The sequence below is a fragment of the Macrosteles quadrilineatus genome, unplaced genomic scaffold (genome assembly GCF_028750875.1).
Source record: "Macrosteles quadrilineatus isolate MER2022 unplaced genomic scaffold, UCM_ALF_1.0 Scaffold_9__3_contigs__length_116548681, whole genome shotgun sequence".
Taxonomy (NCBI): domain Eukaryota; kingdom Metazoa; phylum Arthropoda; class Insecta; order Hemiptera; family Cicadellidae; genus Macrosteles; species Macrosteles quadrilineatus.
Window position 1 is genome coordinate 91,219,198 of NW_026542602.1, and position 19,725 is coordinate 91,238,922.

At 32.8% G+C, this 19,725-nt stretch overlaps 1 protein-coding gene across 1 annotated transcript; it reads left to right on the forward strand.

The window, feature by feature from the left end:
- Window positions 1-2,034: 2,034 nt before the first annotated feature.
- Window positions 2,035-18,211, forward strand: LOC129003626 (collagen alpha-1(XVIII) chain-like). Its single transcript, XM_054431924.1, has 15 exons — window positions 2,035-2,196; window positions 3,527-3,644; window positions 5,723-5,827; window positions 6,126-6,247; window positions 9,362-9,622; window positions 10,518-10,604; window positions 11,193-11,324; window positions 12,059-12,164; window positions 13,050-13,141; window positions 13,371-13,463; window positions 14,709-14,849; window positions 15,265-15,279; window positions 16,124-16,318; window positions 16,545-16,660; window positions 17,479-18,211. The coding sequence occupies exons 1-15, from the start codon at window positions 2,035-2,037 to the stop codon at window positions 17,708-17,710; spliced, it is 1,977 nt and encodes a 658-aa protein (XP_054287899.1). The 3' UTR covers window positions 17,711-18,211.
- The last annotated feature ends 1,514 nt before the right edge of the window (window positions 18,212-19,725 follow it).

The following is a 19,725-nucleotide window of genomic DNA, read 5'->3' on the forward strand; positions in this document are numbered from 1 at the left end:
ATCCAACATATCTTGTGTTGCCTTTTGTTCCTGTTAAGAAGTGATTATCCAAACAGCTTTTCTTTGAAATAATTATGTACCGTACGACCACTACTCTTTTGAATACAAATCTAGAGACTGAGAAACAACGAACATACTTAGTAAAAAAATTCTTAAATGCTTGAATTCAAAAGTTTTCTCGAGAGTTTTTAACATTTACCATGTTAACTCAAAGACAGTATTGGGTAGTTGGATGTTTTATTTATATTTGTTGTTTATTATTAAAAATCTATACATAGCCAATGTTATCTAGTTTACAAAGAATCTTATAACGATTGAATGTAATTTGTATGGTGATAAAATATGTTTTTGTTGATAGAGATAATACAATATTGATTGACATAAATTATTTTATATGTAACTAATTTGTTTCATGCTATTAGCCTAGCTGGAAACCGAGATCTATGTTCAAGGTATTGAGCTTGCAGCATATACAGTATATACGCATGCAGATATTGTTTTAACCAGTGTTTTGTGTTTAAGTAATGCATTTAGTAAAATTCATACATATATTCTTTACACTGAATTGTTTTCCTCATGACATTTTGTAGAGCGTTGCAAAATGTCAAGTTTTAGCACATTTAAAGCGCCATCAGCCGATTTACAATGTGTAGTGAATATATAATGTTTTCCAGAAACTACAATTAAGTTACAAAGTTTTATTAATAAAAAGAAAAAATACTTTTCCTACAGTCACCCGAAAAAGTGTGCTACCTTGCAATGATTATAGTACAGAAAGCTACTAATTCCTGTTTTTTTTTTTTTTTTACTTTGCCGCAAACGTTTTACTTTGTCCCACAGTTTTTACTTTGTTGCACTGTATATTTATTTTGGCAAACACCAGTATAAAAAAAAAAAAAAATAAACAGCGTTCTTTTCTCATACACGTAATCTGTGTACGCTTAGAAATAAGTTGGCAACACTTAAAGATACTACGCGACTACAATCAGCTGTTGCAGTGTTTCCCATTTCGTTCAACGCTTGGATTTAGCCTAACCTTAAACGTGATGTTTAGTGTTTGAAAGACTATGCTTTGAATGTAGGAAAGATATAATTTGTAACACGAGTGCAAAGCCACTTCACCCACTAGGTACGCAAATAGCTTTTCTTCACGAAGATATATTTACACTAAGCACATTCTACTTCAATGAACATTCTGTAACGAATATCTCACACTTTGTGTTTAATGACACAAAGGATATTAATTGCAATTTGAAACTGTTGGTTACTCAACCAAAAATGGTTTAATCAAAGTCGCAAACGGACCACTATCACTGATGTGGCAAGTGTAATGTGACGAGGGAGGTAACTTCTCCCTCCCACATTTTGCTCGTATATTAAAATTAATAAACCCCTCCCTTCGCTACTCATATTCCTTTATCAAAAACGTGTTACGATATTTTACAGAAAATTAAATTGGTTGAAACCTTGACGTTTTGGTCGTATCCCACTTATGACTTAGTTAAGAGCAATATAACAGCTGAGTGTGTACTTATCACAGAATATAAGAGCTTGACCTTAATTTAAGACCAGTTTACATGTATTCAATTATTCGCCCGATAACTAACAATCCTCCTGATACTACACTAATTCAGCAATTACATCAGATTAAGGTTTAATCATATACTAGCATAGTGTGTCATGAGTAACCAATATTGCAGCTGCAGAATCCCTAGAAATTGTAAAAATGTCATGATATTTCTAGCTATTATTTTAAGCTGTACATTAAAACAAGACATTGATTGGTGACTCACTTGCAATCACTAAAATAAATATGAGAGTATTGTAGTCTTTGTCAATAAATTATTTAAAAAGTCTTTGTTTACTAGTATAACAAAGATTATGGTTGAAATTTGATTCTTCTAAGTTGTGATGAGATTGACAAAATCAATAGGAGACTACATCAACTTCTTAAACGCAAGACGAATTTATAACAAAAACTTTACTGACCTTCTTATTACTTTATTCAATATGTATCCCACATAGGAGACTCTGATGGGTGCTGGCTTCGATTCGTCCGTTGGTCGACCTGGAACACCTGGACCTAAAGGGGAACCGGGAGTGGACGGGGCTCCAGGACTGAAGGGCGACAGGGGGTTCCCGGGGGATAAGGGAGAAAGAGGAGAGGGAGGACAAAAGGGACAAAAAGGAGAGCGAGTAAGTATCCTTATAATTGATTAAAATTCAATATAAATTTATATTTTCAAAGCAATACATTTTAATTTACGTTCTTATCAATATTAATAAGGCATTAAAATCAAGCATATTTAATATAGGCCTACGTGTTTAGTATGAACTAAGTTTTGTACAACTTGAAATTCATTTTTGAGAATTTTTATATCAGACAAAAATTTATTTTATTCCACTATAATGATATTGTGTAGTTCTGTTGTGATAGGATGGTATTTTTTTTTAATTCAATTTAATATCTAGATCACTAACCTTCTTGATAAATACGTTGATACTATCTATTCATAAATTTTGTGACTGTAATATTTTTTTTATTTTTCTGCATTTTATATTAAAGATGCATACTAATTAGTGTTTGCATCTTACAATTTAAAGTATAAAAGAGCTTGAACACTATTTTTAGCTCTTTCCATCAGTTTTTATATGATACAAATATTTTGACCTATTAACTCTTTGACTTATAATATTGTATTTGTAAATAAAATTTGAAAAAAAAACAAATACCATGTTTATACTAACAAATTTAATTTATTACATAAATATTAGTTACTGAATTCAAGTTTTTTAAATTATAGATTATATTATAACACGAAATATTTTAGGTGATAAAATATAAATTGATGTTTCCTAAAATAAAGATTTTCCTCACAACTCATAATGCAAATGAACATATACAAAACTTGAAATACCATGAAGTATCCATATAGGTCCAATCAGTCTTATACAAGTTATATTATGAGAAAATTTAAAAATATAAAACATGTTATGTAATTATAAATATTTCTCTATTAAATAAACATTTTTCTCACAATTCTAAATGTAAATCAACGTATACATAACTTGAGATATCTCGATGTATACATATAGGTACAAAACACTTACTTAAGTTATAGTTAAAACATGTTAATTTAAGTATAAAAATGTGTATTTAATTTGTTTATATATTTTGAATATATGTATTTTGTATGACGCTATTTCAAATGCTGTTTTGATAACCATTTGTATATATTACGATGCACTCTTAACTGCACGGACGCAACTGTTGACTCCGGTTATTAATCTTTAAACAGTAAAAAAAAATACATAAAAATTGGTTGCTGATCAAATATTTAAAGAAATTATTGTAAAAAATAAAAATTAATATGCGAGTTAGAGAAGGAGCTGTGAATATTTTAAACTAAACCAATAATATTTAACGTTTAAGGATGTTTATTAAATGTGCAACATTCATTTTAAACTTTTAGGGCAAACATCCTCGGAATAAAACTGGTATTTTATTGTTTATGTGTTATAACAGGGGCATCAGGGACCTACGGGGGTACAGGGCTTCAAGGGAGAACCAGGTACTCCGGGTACAGAGGGGAGGCAAGGGATGCCTGGTGAAAACGGTCGTCCTGCCAGCAAAGGAGAAAAAGGTATGATAAATGTAAAAGTGAAAATTTTGAGATCTTTTTTAGTTTTAACAAACTCTATCATTGTCTTTGTTGTGATTTGATATTTTGAAATGTAAAACCATCCCAAAGTTAATTGGTTTAATTTCAAAGACAAGTGATCCTTTTGGTCTGCCATCATCCTTATCAGTTAGCTCAGCAAAAGGTTTTGTGACTGATGCTATATGTATTCAATAGCATTAAGGTCGATTCACACATATCAGTTCAGTCACAGTTCCGTTACAGTCCAGGCCCGTTTTGCCAGAAGCGTCTCGTGCGTCTATCGCTCAGCGATTATCGCTCCGCGTCTATCGCTGCCCACTGCTTTGCATTGTTTTAGGTTAGTCTATTTTGCCAGAAGCGTCTATCGCTACAGCCGCCAGCGTCTGCAACTGAGACGCTAGCGTCTGACGCGGACCACTGCTCCCGGAGCAGACGGAGACGCAGTCGCTAGCGATTATTACTGGAATAAGCACGTGTTTAGTTGTTGACTTAACTTTTGTTTCCTTAAATAAGTTGTGTTTTCAAGTTTAGTGACATGTCACTATCAAAGTGGGGATTTAATAGTGAAGAAGATGAAAAACTGAAAAACTAGATGACACTAGTGAAACTTGGTCTCATCAGAGCAAAGGTGATTTCCAATCAACAATTTAAAAAATCCCTCTTCAGGTCTCTTTAAAAACATAGTGCGCACTTCTTCCCTAGGTTTGACCCTTATTTCTAATATCTCTTCATCGTCTAATCCCTCAGCTAACAAATACTTTATACTATTTGCTTTTTACAGCTCATTTTCAGAAAAATTCTTTTCGCCACCAAAGTAAACCACTCACTGATCAAATAATCGCAAGAAACAGACGCTTCTGGCAAAATAGGCCCGAGCGATAGACGCTGAGCGATTATCGCTCTAGCGATTATCGCTAAGCGTCAGACGCACCAGACGCTTCTGGCAAAACGGGCCTTAACAGTTCAGTCTCAGTTGCATCCGCAATTATTTCTCTGTCAATAGTCCGTCGGTTTGTTTCAGTCAGTCTTCCGTCTCTAAAATTCACAGTAATTTACAGTCAAAAGTTTTAAATTATAAACCTATATTCCATCAAGTTTTCATTGTCCATCTTGTTGATTGTTACAAACAGTACTCAAAATATAAACACAACCATTTAAACACTTTTAACACTATTTTCTAACCTTAAACCGGTCCGTCAGTCGCCCGAACAATCCAAAAGTATCGGTGGAAAGAAATCTGAAATTAACTGACGGATGCCGGTAGAGCGACTGACGGGACTGCAACGGATAAGTGTAGATAGCTTAATAGAAAATCCATTAAAGAATATTTTTGTTAACTGTGACGTGCCTGAAGTAACTGGACTGTGACGTTCCGTAACTGATGTGTGTGAATCGACCTTTACTCCGTTGGTACGTTGCACTTTTTTGTTTTGAGGATAACATTTGAATGCTTGTATAATAAAAAAAAATCACTATTTCTTAAAGGTTGTTGTTTTTTGTTGTGATTTGTTTTGTTTCTGACGTGCTTATTTATACATACGAGAGGTCGTCCAGTGGTCGAAACTCGACCAAAAATATGTAATGTACTCACTTATCTATTTTCACCCCACACTGTAAATAAAACATGTGATTGGAGTTTCCTCCATTTGTTTTGATTTTCTGTTTATATTTCGTTGTTATTTCGTAACCAGCATAGCAACGCATAAGATCCATGTTAATTTTTTCAAATTTTTAAACTCATTTTTTGTGCTTATCTTTGAGCCTATTTAAATTTATAAAGGGATTCTGCACACCTACAGGAAAATAGCTTTCCAACGGTATGCGTAGATTTTCCCTACGATTCACACGAGCTGAGAAAAAAGGTTTTAAAGAAACATGCTTGCCTATTAATATATAGATAGATTTGCCTCAGTGATGTATCAAACCTAGTAAAATAAATTTTACCATTGTTAATTTGCTGTGCAAAATAATGTGCAGTAAATATTCTGAGAATAAATCCATTCATGATACTATGTTTCATGGCAGAATAGAATATTTATTTTATTTTATTTTTTGTCCAGGTGATTCAGGGACCCCAGGACCCCCAGGTCCCCCCGGTCCACCAGGAGTTGTTCCCGCAGGATTTGATCTGGAACTGACAGGATCTGGCCTGGGATCTGCTGCAGGTACTGACCAACGGAAATATTATCATTGCAAATTAGTAGGACTATAAAATGTATTAAAATCGTATGTTATTGGTAAAGTGGTTACAATGGATATCATAAAGACTAGAATATATCCATTGTAAACAGCACATACATGTACATACATCATCATGAAGTTCAAGCATATTGTTTTCCCTTGTTTTACTGCTGCTATTTGTACCTATAACAATGATCAAATAATAATAAAAAAAATAGATAGCTAAAAATGAACTACGAAACAATGCATTATTTTAATTCAGTGTTTCTGTAACTGTTAAAGAATTCGGTATGAAAGGGGAGCCAGGACCAAAAGGAGAGAAGGGTGAATCTGGTGATAAGGGAGACAGAGGTGAGCTGGGCCCAAGCGGTCCATCTGGAATACCTGGATCTGTTGGATCTCCGGTACGTAACAGTATTTTCTGTTTTCTGTGTTACTAAAAATGTTGTACACAGTTAGATTAACTATATATTGTCAACTTTAAATTCGATTTCAATTTTTTTCACAAATCAATATACAATGATTAAGTGAATAATTAATTGATTTAACTTTCTTTTTAAATAAATGTGTTTCGATTACACAAATTAAGCTTACTAGGTTGATATCTTATGGTCTTATGGTTTGTACACATTTTAGTAAAGCATTAGATTCTAACTAGGTCAGCGTTTTCACTTGGAATAGCAAGAAGTAATATTATTTATTTCAACACCTAATCATTTATTTATAATTTAACTTTTTACCACGATTTTTGTAATAGAAATTTGTACATCTTTTACAAAAGTTAACACACTCCTACCAAATCTTACATGTGAAGATTCTTATTCGAGATGAAAGAGCGTGAATGGTTCTATTACATCCACCCTTTCACAAGACATGAATGAAACTGAAAATGTATTGATATAGAAACACTCGCAAAAATCCTTACGTGAAATTGTATTTTGTTGATATTATTTACAATAAAATAATGGTTTGAAAAGAAAGCCTACTAGCTTCTGTCAAAATGAGATCACAACGATAAAAGTGTGCAATAACGCTTTTATAATATTTGAAAAAAATTTTAAACATCCATGCTTTTAAAGTACCTATCATATGCCATCCATTCTATAAAACCAATATTAAACATTTTAAGTTGCAATTTTGGCATTACCCAAAAATATCAATAACACCAAGGGAGTCCGAACAGAATAGAATTTGCGTTTATTAAACACTCTAAAGTCGAAAGAAAGATTCTTAATATCAGAATAACTGTGACATAAGTAAGGAACAGCTGACAAAGATGTGATATCTCTTGGTATTGCATCAAAGTGTTTCACATCACAGAGCTGCACATTGCAGTCTGCCAATCTTCTAGACTTCATTCACTCTCAGCATATGTGTTCGGCTCACTCTGTTTTCTGTATTCAAAGTCTCCTTTTGTGTTTCCAAGCTAGAGTTTGTTTGAAAACTTAGAAATACGGTCACTGAACATCAAAACATTTTATGTAAAATGTTTAGATACATAGTAAATTAAATTATCTTGGTTGAAATAGTTGACGTTATACATAGTAAATGATTCTGTATTTTTATTTATGAGTGAATTAGATATAGTATAGTGTGTTTAATTTTCCAGACACTTAATTTTAAATTAATTAAGGTAAAACTATGTGTTGGATTATATGTGTTGGATTATATTAGATTCAAATTATTAGTAAAATTAAATACAAAATGTTTACGTTTGCATGTTTTTACAATAGGTAATGGAACTCCTTCAATCATAAAGTCTCTAATTTCTGGTTGTATGATGTATTTATATTCATAACCATACCGTAAAAATATATTTCCTTTCATAACTAAGAATAATAAAGGAATTAACACAAAAAACTTTTACTTTAAAAACAATCTGATAGTTTCCATTTTGATAATGACATCGTAATGGACTATCGTCCAGTTTCAATTTTACCAACTCTATCAAAGGTTTTTGAAAAAATAGCATATGAACAAATGTACTCTTTTTTTGAAAATAATAATTTGTTTACAGATAATCAATTTGGCTTTAGATTAGAAAAAAACACAATATCAGCTGTCTCTGATTTCATCAATCGTGTGTCGAGGGGCTTGGATGGATCTCAGAGTACTGCAGCAGTGTTCTGTGATCTGTCCAAGGCGTTCGATTGTGTGAGCCATGATGTATTAAGTAATAAACTGAAATATTATAACTTCTCTGATCTGGCACTGTCTTGGATACAATCTTATTTAAAAAACAGGCAACAGAGAACTGTTATTAAGAAAAATGGTAAACATTTCATTTCAAAATGGCAAACCATCGATTGTGGTGTACCCCAAGGATCAATTTTAGGTCCCTTGTTATTTTTAATATTCATAAATGATGTTCCTAACAATGTATCATCAAACCTAATATTATATGCTGATGGCACTACAGCTATAGTAAAAGCAAATGATGTACATACTCTTAGATTAGAGCTTGATCGTTCCATTGTAGACTTAACTAGCTGGTTTGCGGCGAATGGTTTAAAACTTAATAATTCTAAAACTCATAGTATGCAATTCCAAACACTACAAAATAAGCAAAACATAATTTTTGAATTACCATATGAAAATGATATTTTAGCTTTTGTCGAACAAACAAAATTTTTAGGCTTAAATATTGATAAACATTTGACTTGGAAACATCACATTGAAATATTAGCTAAAAAATTACATACAGCTTGTTTCCAGATGTATGTTTTAAGAAACATAATAGATTCTAAAACAAAGGTCATAGTTTATTATGCCATATTTTTTTCCATTATGCAATATGGTATTGAGTTATGGGGCTCAACATCAAATGCCTCAACTATTTTTAAGATACAAAAGAAGTTTTTAAGAATCTTATCATTTACACGCAAAAAAAAGTCATGTAAACCGCTTTTTGAAACATATGGAATGTTAACAATGCCTTCACTTTACATTTATAAAATTCTGGTATACTTCAAGAGAAATGCACAATTATTTATAGACAATCAATTTATTCATCAATACCAAACACGTTCAAAAAATAATTTGCAGTATCCAAGACATCGGCTATGCCTGTATGAAAGATCACCGTACTACATGAGTCTGAGGCTTTACAACCGTCTACCTGCTCATTTTAAAAATATCAATAGCATTGTAAAGTTTAAGAAAGAATTAAAAACATTCCTTATAAAAAAGAAATATTATTCAATAGAAGAGTATTTAAATGACTGTTTTTTAAAAAAGTTACTAGTTTAATTTTAATCCTTAGTTTTAATTTTTATTTTTGTAAGCTAAGAAATGACAATGTCATCTGTTTCACCAGCTTTGCTGGAAATGTGAAATGTTTTATGACAATAAAGTGATATTATTATTATTATTATTATTATTATTATGGAAATTATTATAAATAATTGTTCAGGTATAACCTTTGGGGGGATTGACGAAATATTACAAGAATGTCTTTTATGAAAGATTCCTAATATCTCAAATAGACTTACTTTTATAACAGTATTTCTCCCTCTTAGGGTCCAGCAGGTGAGAAAGGTGAACCAGGCTCTCAAGGACTCACGGGTCCTCTTGGACCGGTGGGATCCAAGGGAGAGAAAGGGGAGCGAGGACCTCCAGGTACAGCGATGTCAGGAGAGGAGGGAGAGTTGATCACAGTCAAGGGAGAAAAAGGGGAAAGAGGCAAAAGAGGAAGAAGAGGGAAACCAGGACCTCCGGGGCCGATGGGTCCTTCGGGAAAACCAGGTCCTATTGGGGAGATGGGTATTCCTGGATTTACGGTAAGTGTATACGCTGTTTAGCGTTCAGTTCGACAGTTTGAAGTCAAATATATAACAAAAATACATGGTTTCTACCTCATATTAATATCTTTACGCTAGGCTTTAGCCCATAATCCCATTAATTTAAGCTTTTCCTAGGTAACAGTCGCTATATCACTTTGAAATTAATTTGTTGTTGACAATCAGCGGGATTTGAACCCATAACATTGGGGAACAGTGCTTTCTTTCTACAATAGATTGGTCCCCTTACAGTTCGCTCCCTATATTTGAAATGGTTAGGTTCATAGAGACAGAACAAGAGCAGTGCGCAACATGCAGCACGTTATCTTCCTACAAACAGTAGTTGACTTTAGTTATTCCTATTTCGTTACAGCCCTGAATGGAATCACAAGTCTTTTGAGTCTAAAAATGAAACGAATAGCAGGAATATGCAGTTTTTGTGTTTGGTGCATGTCTTCTCCAGAGATGACTTTTCTATAAGAAGGAAGATGATATTTTATCTGTGAACAATTATTGTTATGTATAATATCCATATCAAATCAAATGTACTGTCCATATGTTCATTTAATAACATAATGCAAATGTATTTTTTCATGCATCGATTGGACTCCAGAAGAATGATGTACGTATTTTTAGGAGGCTATACATTTATTTTGTGAACTGGTGTTGGGTCGATTATAAAGAAATACTCAAATTTGTAGTTTTCACACACCCCAAGTCAAGTAAAATGTGCCAAATATACTTTGCAATGTGTTACTCTGTATTGATTTACTGTAAAACCATTACATAGTTCAATCTGATTTAGTCATGTCAAGTCGTTTTAAAATGTGTATGGGCCAAAAATTGATTCGCCTTTTTACGAGAATAAGTTAACTGCACTGCATATATTTCACAGGGGCTCCCTGGTAGACCAGGATTGCCAGGAGAAAGAATGATAGGCCCAAAAGGAGATAAAGGTGAACCTGGACAAGTTTTAGACGTGGTAAGTATGATGTTATAATAGTTTCCATAAAATATACTAAAGTATTATAAGTGATAAAAATTATATTTAGTTTACACATCTAAAAGTAAACTGTCAACTGAACCAAGTCACTGTATAAGTTTTTACGTGATAACTTAAGTGATATTCAGACTATCTTAAATCGGATATAAATTGGGCCTATGCTACAAAAAAATTCCTCATTATTGTTTTAAGATTCGTCTTCTTGTTTCCACATAGTTCAATGGTCACTTTCTTGGTCCGTATTGTAATTATGTTTTTTTTTTTACATCACATTATCATCTACTGAATCTGTTTTACTAATTTGGACCAATTAAGTACTTAAGTAATTAAGTACACTTTATTGTGGAAATCAAAAGTTAGAAAATTTGCATAATCCTGTAGCCCCAGCATCGTGAAAGATTCCTATAGGTAACGACTCAGTTAAGTATTCCCCTAGCTAGAGGCATACGTGTACCAACTATTACAAACAATAATTTTCAATAAAAAGTAATTTGTTTTACTAACTTAAAAAAAAACACAATGCTCTCAAATCTGTATACAAGTAGACTTTATCGAACTCAATTTCAGATAAAAGGTGAGAAAGGAGACCCTGGCATGGATGGTAAGGCAGGACCCCCAGGCCCTCCTGGAATGCCGGCCCCTGGGGCAAACACGCAATACCTTCCTCTACCAGGCCCGCCCGGGCCCCCAGGCCCCCCTGTAAGTAACTTAAAAGAGCAGCTACTATAATTTTATTTTAAAAACAGAATATAAAAACCTTTAAGATTGCCACAAAAGTGTTCCAGATATTTTACCTGTGGATAGCTAGTAACGTAGTGTCCATGACAAGATAAGGTGAGGGGCCACAATACGTTTGCGTTTAAGGGTATGTAGAGGTAAAAACATAGTTTGATCAAGTATCAATAGTGTCTTTTACGTATTTACTTGAAATCCAGTGATCATGGAAAGTATTTTACGTTGTTTTCCATTCGTCTCTCATTTTCTGTCAATGATATTTGTTCACTTTCTGTTAGTTTTCTTTATGTTTTCTCCGGCGATTACTTGAACTGTTATTAAACTGGATCTTATGTTTTGATAAATATTGATTTGTAATCCATCATCTATTGTTGCGCTGTTTTGTATATTTTTAACTTGGTTATTCATTATTCAATGTTGTGGTTAACTTTTGGTTAACGTAAGCTTTCTAATGAAATCATTGCTTTACACAACTAACTGTGATCCTATTTAACTGCTTGTTATCCACAGATAGATGTCTGCACACAACTTACCTATCATTATATTTCTTAATTGGCTTACACTTTGGATCAAATTTAAAAAAAAAACCAAACCCTAACTAAATAGGATCCATACTTTTGGATTTTGGCCTTATTATAAGATATACCCTGGAGATAGCGTGTTCGTATATCGTTTACTTACACCACTTATTTACCCAGGGACCTCCTGGAATGCCGGGGATTGGCACGAAGGGAGAGCCTGGACCCCCGGGTCCTCCTGCAGGCAGACATGTGTACGGGGAAGCGGTCCATCATCCCAGACAAGGTAGGCTGTTGAAATATACATTGGATAACTTTGTGTCAATAAATTCTGTGGTTGAGTTAAAAGTATAACTTATTTAACTAAAAGAGATTACGTGTGGAATGAAAAATATTTTGTAGTTAACAAAAGAATGGGTTTATTGGTTTATTGTTTATTTTTGTTTAGCTTTCAATGTTCGCTATCATTTCAGTCTAAAACTTACTTCAAAATTGATGTTTCATGTTACGATATGGGTACATAAATTATTTAATGTACCTTAATTCCGAAAACTATTCAGGGTATTTTAAGTTATCTTTCAATATCATCGAACAGGTAATAGTATTAGACACATACAACTTTATAATCAATCTTAACACCACATACAAATCTGCAGAATAAACCATAACATTTAACATTTTACACGCTGCAAGGACACCGTGGAAGTTTAGACGAACTCAAGGCTCTTAACAATCTCCACGGCGCGAGAGAAAAGTTTGAAAGTGAGTTACAAATTTGTTGCTATTATATGCAAACCAATAGATCAAAATTATAACTGTCATCATTATATTCAATATAGCATGACATGCTGACATAAACCGCTAGTCTGGAACATATGTTGACTTAACACCATCCTAGACTCCTAAAACGCATTTAAGTTCCTTTATATTTCTTTGGTAGCTTGAAATGACAGCCTTTCTTTAGTAGGCCTAAACATTTGTGTTAAATGTATGTACATTTTTCTATGTTATATAATTTTAAAAACAATAACGAATTATAGCTTTAGTAAAAATATCAGTATAACCAGGTGTCAGAACACAAATATTTCGTATATTTTCCAAACAACAAGTATTTATAAATTACTTATCTTTTGTTAATTCAACAACCTTATATCATGATGTTTTTAAACAGGTTCCTACAAAACGACAGAGGCAGGAAAGGACGAAACTGTAAGGATAGTGCCTGGAGCAGTCACCTTCAAAACATTACAGGACATGGCCACGGTATTGTATTTACTGAGAAACAAACTGGCAAACAAATATTTTGAGGAGAAAACAAAACATTTTGAATGTATGTTATATTAGGCTACATACTTTACGTAATTTTACATTCAAAATTATTCATAATGTGAATTAGATTAACCAATATGATAGTTATTATTATATTATTTTGACGATGATTGTTAATAATCAGTAATATTCCTAACTTTATCTTATGCCTTTGCATTTTCAGACCTCACTAATGTCACCAGTGGGAACGCTAGCATATGTTATAGATGAAGAAACTCTCCTTGTGAGGGTCAATAACGGCTGGCAGTATCTTCTGGTACGTATTTTTATATCATATGCAAACGATAAAAAAACACAAATAATTCCAAAAGATCTAACCTTGTTATATTCACTGTATGTTTACCTGTTATATATCCGTATCGTAATATTACAAAATACGGTAAGCTATCATATGACATTTAGAATACCTTAGTTTGTACGTAACGTACATGATTAGTATTTATATATATTATAAAACTGAGGATTATTGGTGGTTTATGCTATTCCAACCTTTTTAACAAAATACTTTAAAATACTTGTATGACTTTGAATAGAACAAATCACTCCATTTGACGTTACAGCAGTTTTTGTGCTTTACATATGCTAAACAAGTCTTTTTCATCACTCTGTGTTCGAAAATAGCCCATTTTTGTACAGCTGAGATCTTCAAAAATCGTTAACTTCCATACACCAAAAACAAATAGTGATCAGTTGACTTTTCCTGACTTAACATTACTTTCACTACACAAACAGTACTTTTTCTAACATCAACAAAGTTAGAACTGAAGTTCCCGGTTAACTTAAAAGGAGCGAACACCATTGTGTTTTAATTAAAAATGCATAACAGAATATTGATTTATTAAATTTTTATTAACAGAGTTTATAACATGCATTAATATCAAATTTAGACTAGTTTAAATAGTTAAGAAGCACAATTAAATCTGACATAACATAGAAAAGAGAGCACTGATTATTTGTAATATTAATAATTGTAACGCTAACATTATAATTTGTACACCCGTATTTTGTTAAGATTAGAAAAACTAATAGATTACGAAATATCGGATATTTTTTTCAGTTTGATGAAATAGTTTTGTTTTATTGGGATAAAAAGTATCGTTCAATATTCATCACGAAAATCCCATTTCGGGGATTGTCTTCAACTCGCATGAAAAACACTATTTCACCCCGAAATGGGTCACTTTCGTGACTAGTGGTGAAATATACTATTGTTAGTATTTAAGTGTAATATCAATAATAGAGACAATCTGATAGATGGAATTATCTGACATTTAGACTGTCGCATACTCTTTAAATAGCTCATTTAAAACAAAATATAATTTTTGTTTGAATTTAGTACATTTTAACAGCAGGTTCCAAATAGGTCTACTTCAGTATCCGAAAGCCCATGATTTTACATAAATTGAGTTGTATGGCATTGCTCTGAGTTGTATGGCACCAGCGACACGTGCTACGAGGTAAATTCCTGGGTGTTTTATTATTTATTTTACTTCCTCCACAGCTTGGACAGCTGGTGCCCATCAGTCAGGAGCCTGACGTTGCGCCTCCACCCTCCGTCCCCGTGGAACATCCCAGACCTCCCCCTGAGGCGTCCAACCTCGTATACCACAACCTGCCTATGGACAGCCCTGACATCAGTGTGGTGAGTAACATGCCTCTAGAAAGTGTTGAAAAACTGTCATATTTGATCCTTCTGATTTTAGTTCTATTTCGCTAACTGTATTTCTTCCTATTAGATATCATTATTATTTTAAGTATCTAAGCTATTTCTTACGTATGTTTGTGTAAAAAATATCTACCTAATGAAAAGGTATTTGTTGGTAATACGTAATAGATATGCATAGGAATTTATTCGTTAAAAGATTTATTGTTCACAGTAAATTACAATATTTATGATAATTTAATAATACTAATGGATAAGATATAACAAATTACTAAGTAATTTCTTCACGAAAGCTTTGGAACGTTCCAAACATAACAACATAGTTTGCAACATAACTTGTAACATTAAAATAGTAAACAATTCTTCTAACACGTTTTTGTGTTGTGCTGCCAAGCCCGAGCCTAGAGTGGTAAGTAGAAAATAATAAAAACAAGTATACCAAATATTTCATAAACTAATTTGGCTTTAAAATCCATTTACAAATTCAAGGAGTTTTAGATTGGTTTATCTGAATCATCAAATACATATGCAGTGGCTAGGTTTGTGAATGAATGAATGAATGAATGAAATGAATGAAATAATATTTTATTTCCCATAAATTATATACATATAATTACATTGTATTTTTTTTTACTTAAATATAATACAGCAAACATTACTAACTAGATAACAAAAAAAAATTATATTCTGTTGAAATAAACGAAAAATGTGCAAAAAAAAATACCTTCTATAACAAAGGGAAAACTCTACATAGGCAGGGCCTGTGCGTAGATTCGAGTTGCGAAAAAGGTTAATTTAGATGGGAGGTAAAAAAATGTATAGGAAAACAAAAAATAATTCGTATAATTCTAAATTTAAAAAAAAATTTCTTGCTTGAAACTGAATGTAGTGTTCTTCTGTGAATTAAATTGACGATAAAAAACTCTTTGTAAAAAACTGAGAAAATTTATAAAAATCTGGTGAAGATTGAAGAGGAGTTGTATTTGCGACATTGAAGCATTAACCTTTGCTTTTGTATAGGGACACGTTCATAGAAACAGTACGTTGTCTGGATTATTCATTTATTTATTCTACCATTCAAGTCGTTCCCTTGGGCTCTGGAGAAGAGTATATTGATTATATTGAAGATGATTCAACTTTCGTTGTAACATTCAAACAGTATTCACTCTCCCTGATCAATGTCTAGATGAATTGAATTAGCTTTGATTAAAACTTCCAGTATTTCATTGACCTTATGGTTTATTTTTGTTCAGCTGCGTCTAGCTGCCCTCAACGAGCCCTGGTCCGGTGCCTTGGGCGGACAGCGAGGCGCAGACTACGCCTGTTACAGACAGGCGCGGAGGGCGGGGTTGGGCGGAACTTTCAGGGCGTTCCTGACGTCCAGGGTGCAGGACCTGGAGTCTATAGTACGTGCCTCCGACAGGGGCCTGCCAGTCGTCAACATCAAGGTAGGTCTCCACTATATGCTGTGTCACCCATAATAGATTGTTCAAATTATTATTTCTTTACTGAAGATATGCAACTAAATGAACTTAAATGGTAACCTCCTCACCAGGCAATATAACAAGCTTGAATTAAAGCTTTTTTTAACCAAACAACAATGTGCATAGTAATTTTATTTTCCATACATCATTGTTACTATTGTTATAAAAATAATATTATTTGTGTGTTTAGGGAGATGTTCTTTTCAACTCGTGGAAGGAGATTTTCTCAGGAGATGGCGGGTACTTCTCCCAGCCTCCTAGAATATACGCCTTCAATGGCAAAAATATTATTACGGATATAAACTGGTAAGTAACTTTTGTATGGTTAAAAAGTTAATTAATTCGTATTTTCACAAAGTGAAGATATATTTTTACATTTTAGGCTATATTTGTGGATTGTTTTCTTAAAAACTATACATCATAATTTTTAGGTTTAGAGTAAAACCTCTGGCCACATTATTCAGTAGCATTAGCTTCTTAACGAATACCACGCGTTTTTCTAACAGCTAAAATTATAAAGGTTTACAATTATAAACATATTGCAGTCGATTGGGTCTCATTATATTTAGATATACACTTCAATTAATAAACATAATTTACAAACTAAGTTTTTTAAAGAACCAAATACAAGTCTAAATCATATGACTTGGCTGCCTATTTTACCTATATTGCATTAGTTGTTCAACGTGGTCAGAACCAATTCCATAAAAACCTCTACAATATGTACAAGAATAACCACTAATAGTCTAGTATGTAGCGGAGATGATTGATGGTTAAGTTAATGAGAAATCATACACTTAACTACACAATATTTACAATTAACTGGGAAGAGCCATTGAACAAATGTGTAATGATATAGAACTCCTGAATCCAGCTCTGAACATTGAAATGTTGACTCAACCTTTTCTTCAAACCCATCTGCCTTTACCATAAAACCGTCTCCCTTACTTAGCCACTTTAACACAAAAGATACATGTAAATTCTTAAATACATGTATAGTCTAGCAAATATTTCATTTACGTTGTTAAATGAGTCCAGCCTTGTACAATATACGGAATGGGGATACAGGTTACACGGTGGTTTCACTTTATCATTCAAGCCCTCTAACCCATTGACTTTTCTAGGCCCCAGAAGTACTTCTGGCACGGGTCGCGCCCCTCCGGCGAGAGAGTACCGGAGTCGTCCTGTGGTGTTTCGGAGACCGACGACCAAGGCAAGTCTGGACTAGCGACATCGCTGCTATCAGAGAGACTGCTAGGCCAGGAGTCGCTATCGTGTAGTCACAGGTTCGCCGTGCTGTGTATAGAGGTCGCAAGCAGCTCCAAGCGACGACGTCGGTCTAGTGCGGACGAATAAGTAGACTCTGCCTAGTGCGGAACCTTTTGTACCGATGCGTTTTGTACTTTTTTATTTGTTAGGTAGGCGGAATTTAATTTAGAGCCAGTATTAGTTTCGTAATTAGATTGTTTTTAAATAAAATTTTAGAATAAGTTTTATATAAATTTAAATAATTTATTCGCAGTAATCTGACAAAGTTAACTCCATATGAAAATAATTTTGTCATAGCAAGAATACATTGAATTTAGTTTTAAACTATATTTTACCCAATATTACAAAACATGGGCTTTGTTAATATTTTACAATTGCAATCGAAAGTGAACAATTTTATTTATTATCTAGCTACATTTTATCCGATTATTTCATCATTATTTAAAAAGTTTATACAACGGTTCTCGACCTAAAACCATTTCTAAACAAAGCCTAATTAGTTGTGTAGGTTAACCTTAATTTATCCCCTGTTAAGTTTCATTTATAAATACATTGTATTAAACGTAAAAGACCACTAATAACACCAAACTACACTGCGTCTATGGCAGCTTTAAAAAACATCACCAATTAATACGGTTTTAAGTATTTAATTTTAAGTTTAGGTTCACGTGTAAATATTATTTAAGGACATATTGTATATACAATTGGTCTGTCTTGGACAGGTGTTAAAGAAGGGTTTAGTTTTAACATGTTTTAACACATTTGACCACCGTTTTACTTTAAAGTAAATTTCTGCTAATTTAAATATGCATTTGGAAACTTTATGTATCTTTATGTAATGTTTTAATATGTATAAAGTGTAGAGTTGTTTTAGGTGATTTTGAACTTTAAAATGGTGCCAACTAGATTTTGTTTAAGATATAAAATGTATAAACCGTATGTGTTTCGATACCATTATCTAAATTTTGACTTGATTGTGATGACTGGAATATGTACATTTCTGTTAAAATAAATTTGTGATTGTTTTTTATATTGTTTAAATTGTATTCCCGAGCAATTTGAATTAACTTTTCTGTTAAGGTCTTGCATGAGACGAAACAAGATACGAATAACTGTAGTGTAATTTGTATTACTAAGAAGGACAGAAAAGTCTGAGGAGAGATCCTTAAATCTCTACTAAATACAACTACTGTATGTAAAATATTTGCTATATCAACATAACTCTCTATGCAAATATGTCATAAATAATTATGAAATAAAGCATAACACAGTAGAGCATACATCAAATGATGGGCTGAGAGATGATTGCACATTTACAAATAATACAATGATTCGAAGCCATACAAACATTTAGTGTTACAACATTAACACCAACACCTTTGAACAACATTAACTCACCATCACCAACAATGAACTTCAAACAAAGAATTTAGTGTTAACAACACAATTGTATTAATACTGTGTAGTAATAGTGTGTTACCTAAACATACGAGCAATTTTACAACTTACAGTAGTAATAAAAATCAAGCATATAATTGCAAAACGTAAATGACATTTTCACCACACTATGATGTTTTTGGCTGTATTACATAGGCCCTACGTTAATGACTGACCAAACGTCGTTACTGAGTCTCGACTTCGTCTCAAACTTAAAAACTATCTCGAGCCGTCAAAACCTCATTTTTGGCCCTAGGTACGAAATATACTATTTCGGATTAAACAGGATATTCGATTAAAACAAGTGTTTGGATTTCAAATTAAAGATTTAACCAATCGGAAAAAAGGTTACGTGTTAAGAAGAGAAGTTTCACAGTTTACCTCAAGTTTTTGCATCATGCATAAGCTGAGGAAGGGTGATTTCTTTTTAAGGGCCTCTTAACGTACCTTGCTAAAGTCAAAAGTTACTTTCTCGATGATAAATAAACAACTCGAATTGTTCTACTATGCTCCTAAACAAAACTCTCTGACCTCTTAACATAAATATTATATTGACTTAAAACTGACTTTGATAATATATTAACTATTAAGCCAAATTATCCTGACGTTAAGTAGGACAGTTAAATTATGTTGCGTTATAAGTATTTAGCTTAATACTTGTTCTA